At 41.2% G+C, this 5,634-nt stretch overlaps 1 protein-coding gene across 1 annotated transcript; it reads right to left on the reverse strand.

The window, feature by feature from the left end:
* Positions 1-4,032: 4,032 nt before the first annotated feature.
* LOC119903619 (olfactory receptor 51L1-like) lies at positions 4,033-4,986 on the reverse strand. The gene has a single exon (XM_038719861.1). The coding sequence runs from the start codon at positions 4,984-4,986 to the stop codon at positions 4,033-4,035; it is 954 nt and encodes a 317-aa protein (XP_038575789.1).
* Positions 4,987-5,634: the final 648 nt, after the last annotated feature.

Genomic DNA, 5,634 nt, shown 5'->3' on the forward strand with positions numbered 1-5,634 from the left:
GAAGTCAATCATTTGCTATGAACAACAGCGCTACTTTAACTCAGAAATTACCCTCTTAAGGAAAGGAAAATCAGTTAAAGTGGGCTCTTTATGCAAACTGGATCCTATGATTGATGAGGACATCTTATGGGTTGGAGGACGGATAAGCAAATCAGCACTGCCAGTGAGCTTGAAAAACCCGATTATCCTTCCCAGAGACTCACATGTATCCAAATTGATCTTGCATGATATTCACCAACAAGTTGGGCACTCGGGAAGGAACCACATGCTCTCCAGATTAAGTAACAGATACTGGCTGCCTTCTGCCAGGAAAATCATAAAATGCTGTGTGTTTTGCAGACGCATGCATGCCAAGGTTGGGGAACAGAAAATGGCCAATCTACCAGAGGATCGGGTGGCACCGGATCTCCCTCCCTTTTCTCATGTGGGCATTAATTATTTTGGACCCATAGAGGTTAAGAGAGGCCAGGCACATGTTAAATGATGGGGGGTAATATTTACCTGCCTAGTGTGTTGAGCTGTTCATCTGGAAATGGCGAGCACCTTAGATACAAACTCCTGCATCAACGCCATACGAAGGTTTTATGTCGGAGAGGGCCAATATTCACCATCAGAACAGACTGTGGTACCAACTTTGTGGGTGCACAGAATGAATTAAAGTATGCTTTGGTCATGCTGGATCACCAAAGGATTCAGGATGCACTGCTGCCTGATCATGTCAATGGTTGTTCAATCCCCCATTTGCAGCACACTTTGAAGGAGTTTGGGAAAGACTCATCAAGCTGGTGAAAAAGGTACTCTTTTCCGTCCTGAGGCAGCAAACCATGGATGACGAAATGCTACAGACAGCTCTATGTGAGGTTGAAACCATTCTCAATGATAGGCCCATCACTGCTGTGTCTACTGACCCCAATGATCTAGAACCTCTAACGCCAAACCACCTGCTGCAGCTAAAGGCTAAAACCCTTTTGCCACCAGGATGACCTCTACACAAGAAAGAGATGGAGACAGGTGCAATATATTGCAGACTTGTTCTGGAAGAGATGGACTAAAGAATATCTGTCGCTTATGCAGCAATGGCAGAAGTGGGGCTACACCAGAAGACATTTCAACATTAATGACTTACTGTCATAGTGGATGACACTGCACCCAGGAACTCATGGTTTCTTGGCCGTGTGATACAGACCTTGCCAGGGCCCAAAGGCCTTGTTCGCAGTGTTCTGGTTCAAACCAAAACTAATGTGCTGCAAAGACCCGTTGATAAGCTCTGTTTACTACTCGAGGCCGAAAACTGAGCTTAAAGAAATCTGACACTTACCCCTGACTGATGCACACTCTTTCACACATGCCCTTCCCCCACACTTTGGGGGGATTCATGGGGGTAGATTCATGGTTATGAGATATATGATAAATGTGTTAATATATTGATGAATGTAATGTGCTTTCATGCAAAGTGACTCTTGGGTTAGGATATCTTATGTTTATATTTCAGATTTGTGTTCTGGCTCTGTTTAATGTTAGTATTGTAATTGTCTTGCTCAGGCTTCACCAGTTATTTAATTTAAATATGAAAACGGATGTTTTGAGTTCATTTTTGATGTTTGATGGAGGAAATGTTCACATTGCTTATTGACCTGCTCATCCTTGATTCTGTGTCTCTGGGGTGCTGATAGGTTGCCCTTAAGTAGACTATTGGCAGAGCCTGAGGATGAGCTAGATGGCCAACAGTTTCAGCTTCACAGTAGTTGTGAAAATTATGTGTTGGTCTTTTTATTTAGGTTCTTTATTTGTTTTTCGTTGTTGGAAAGTCAACCGGAGTATAGAGAAATAAATACATCAGTTAAAACGAACAGAGTATCTCCGTGCATGCTTTTGAAGTGTGTGTGTCGGCGACTCCCCAACCTGAGTCCAGGTGACTCCTCAAAAACGTTTGTCAGTCACTTCAGTGCTATATAAATAAAATGGATTGGATTGGATAGTTCACTAACTCTCCTGTCATTTCAGATTCCAGTTGCACCTCTAGCTTGATCTCACCTCACTCCCTTCAGCTGGTAGTCCCCGCCTATCTACTCACTTGCAGCTCATCATCCTCATCGGTCTGTGGTACTTATACCGGCCTCTTGCACTAGTTCCTTGCCAGATTGTCTAGAGTCTCCAGCCTAGCATTCTAGCGTACCATAGCTTAGTTTGATTATTCTGTCCTGACTGTGTCTAGACCCTTTTCGCCTATTCCCCAGACCTGTCTGCTGCCTATCGGATTTGGATTTGTTTGCCTTCTCTTGGACTGCTCACCGGGTATTGTGACCCCGCCTGCCTGACTACTTCTATAACCCCTTGACGCCGATTGTCGCGAATTCGCATCATACCTCTTCCTTGCAGACTGCAAGCCAAGATTTTTTTATTGTAAAAAAATTCAGGCGTTAAGGGAATAAACTGAACTTGCCTCATAAGTAATTTCTGTCTCTGAGTCGTGCTTCTGGGTTCATTCCTGTTTAAGTTTCTTCTGAAAAGGACTCATGTCCCTTCATTAGTGACCTCCACTGGCTACCCATTGCCTCCCGAATCAAAATCAAGTCACTAAGGCTGCATACAGAGTGACAACTGGGATGCACCTATCTACCTAAAACTCCATAATCCAAGCTTACATACCATTGCTCTCCTCCAGCGAACGCTGCCTGGCTCTGCCATCCCTACACACAAAGCATTCTCAGTCCCTGTTCTCATCTGTGACACCACGGTGGTGGAACGAGCTACCACATGCCATAAGAACAGGGGCGTCCCTCTCTAACTTCAAGATGTCAAGTGAGCCATGGCCAGAGTGCTTTGATAGCAGAAAAAAAAAAAAAATTCTTGTGAGCATGTGCAAAAGTGTCCTTCAAGTAATAAGGGGGAAAAAATGCAGTTAATTGGAATTGATCTTCCAATCTTCATAATGGGAGCCTTGCACAGTACCTACTGAGCTAAACATGCACGAGTATACAAGGATTTGACTTTGTTCTGGCCCGCCATATAATGGCTTGAAAAAAGTTCAGACCCCAGACTTATTTGCCGACCCCTGGCCTAAGGGTTTTCAGTGCCTAAAGATAAAGAAGTTCAATCATGCTTTTGTTGCTGGATATTGTACATTCTGTGACTTTATGTAATTAACAATGTTTCCTTAATATGTTGTGAAAAAATGTATCCCCACTGCATTACGTTTTCTGTATAAAGTATTTGCAAATTAATAGCATATAAACATAATCTCTAGGAGACGGGGTTGATTCCCAAGAAACCGACTTGCTGGATTCATCCTCTTTGTCCCTGTGGGACTAATGCCACAGTAAGCTTTTTCCGATTGTTCCCAATCCTTTGCAAGATGTCTCCCCAAGTAAAGTTCATCTTTTCATGGTGGCTAGCTCATCTGTTTCAGTTCTGCTTCAGGTCATTTTTATTCTTCCAGAGCATTTTTAGACTTTTGGAATACATCTTAGGACTCAACATATAAATCACTCAACATAGACAACACAAAATGTGATGAAATTAAGACTTAAATAGCATTTTAATCCAGAGTCATATCTCAACACCTGTTGAACAGATTGTCATGAAATCTAGTACACACATTATTGTCTCTATCAACTGCAATTCCTGTGCTGATCCTCTGACTTTTCATCTAGTGCCATCATCAGGTCAAAAAATGAATGTGTCCACTACAATAAGATGCACAACATGGTAAACATAATCATGTTAGCATTGTCACTGTGAGCATTTTGATATTAAATGACATGGTGAGCTTGACAGCTGGCTTTTCTGTACACTCTTAGTCTTGTTTGTTGAGAATCCTTCATCATTAAAGTTTAAACTTTGTGAACCAGTTGCAACTTCACAAAATGAAAGCAGAGTTACACACAAAGTTAAAAGCACGTCTTAAATCCTATCAAACTGATTTCTAAATTGTGAGTTGTATGCATTTCAGTCAGAGGAACTGTGAGTTGAAACATGCATATACAACATGCGCAACTTATTGTTTGCTATACAGTTTGTGCATGATGAGTTTTACATTTTGGCCGCAGGACCTATTTTGTGTATCTTCAAACATCTAAAAATCACTCCTTTGATTTGAGGCAGATTCAGGCCATAAACTAGAGGGTTGTTTATGGGGGGAATGATCAAATACTCTAAAGAAAAACCAACTGTGATGATTGGATTCAGTTTATCACCGTCAAATCTGGTCAATGACAGGTCACAGAAGACAGAAAACGAATAGGTCACAAATGTCACCATGTGGGGCAGGCAGGTTTGTAACGCCTTTCCTCTGAATTCAGACGAGCTTCTCCTGCAAACAAGCAGAATCCGTAGATAGGTGTACAGGACAAAGAACAGGGGGATGAAGACGGTTAATATCAAAACAAACAGAGCTACAATGTTGTTCAGAGTTGTGTCCACACAGGAGAGCCGAACCACAGGCCAGTTAGAACAGAAAAGCCTGTGCAGTTTATTTCCACACAAAGGCAATCGAAGAGTAAGATAAGCAATGAAGCAAATAGCAAAAGCAGGGTAGAGCACAGCAAAAATCAGAAGACGTCTCACCATCCTAAAGGTCATTTTGCTGTGATAGTGTAAAGGCTGGCAAATAGCAACAAATCTATCAAAGGCCATGATGCTGAGGATGGTCATTTCACATGATGCATAGGTGTAAATAACATACATCTGAATGAAACAAGATGCACGTGAGATCAAATGAGTGTCAGACAGAATGTCCATCAGGAACCTGGGGAAGAAGCCGGCTGAGCCGTACAGAGAGTTTAAACACAGACAGGAGAGAAACATGTACATGGGTTGATGCAGAGACTTCTCCAGGTAGACTGTCAGAATAATGACAACGTTAGCAGAGATTATAGTCATGTAGATCAACAGACACAGACAGAAGAACAGATATCTGAGGGGCCCAGAGTCTGTAAACAGAGTCAGCTGAAAATACTCAGGAGTAAAGCTGTTATTGCTCATCATGTCTGCACAACAGCAGAGCTGGAAGAAGAGAAGTAGGACAAAAAGGAAAGTAATCAGGGCTTTATTGGCCTGAATAAGATTTCATTTTCATTTTCATTTCATTTCAACACTTATTTCAACAAGACACATACCATAAGTCTGCATGCATGTAAGTAGCACATTTCAACAATTTAACCTGATAATATTCAGCATTACAAATTTCAGGTAGTTTAAGCAGACATGTTCAAAAAATACACATGGTTGGAAAAATGTGTGTCACATGTACTAAATGCACAAGCAAATAAACATTTCTCATTGAGCAATATCTCAGTTCAATGACAGAATAAGAGATATATCCAGGTTATCAAGGCTCACAGATGACAAAGATTCAAAATGCCCTTTTTTAAAACTGAAACCTTTACAATTAAAAAAAAAACTTTATAATAGCTGTAAAATAACTATCAGCCAACAAATTATGCTTTACATACAATTTATATGAGTCATGTGGTTTATCCTGCTAATAAAATCATAAAGAAAGCTTGACACAATCTTTGCATCACTGCATGTAAATGAGATTTTAGGAAAAATACTCAGCCTCCTCCCCTAGACTGAGGCAGCTGCTGAACATTTATCCTGTTTAACTGTTAATCTGAGAGCAGCCACGTGTGC

This window comes from Micropterus salmoides, unplaced genomic scaffold (assembly GCF_014851395.1).
Source record: "Micropterus salmoides isolate LMB-PRFRI ecotype aquatic unplaced genomic scaffold, ASM1485139v1 Ms_hic_scaffold_15, whole genome shotgun sequence".
Lineage (NCBI taxonomy): Eukaryota > Metazoa > Chordata > Actinopteri > Centrarchiformes > Centrarchidae > Micropterus > Micropterus salmoides.

Coding starts and splice junctions, on each gene's coding strand:
- LOC119903619 (XM_038719861.1), bottom strand. CDS start 4,986: ATGATGAGCAATAACAGCTTTACTCCTGAGTATTTTCAGCTGACTCTG.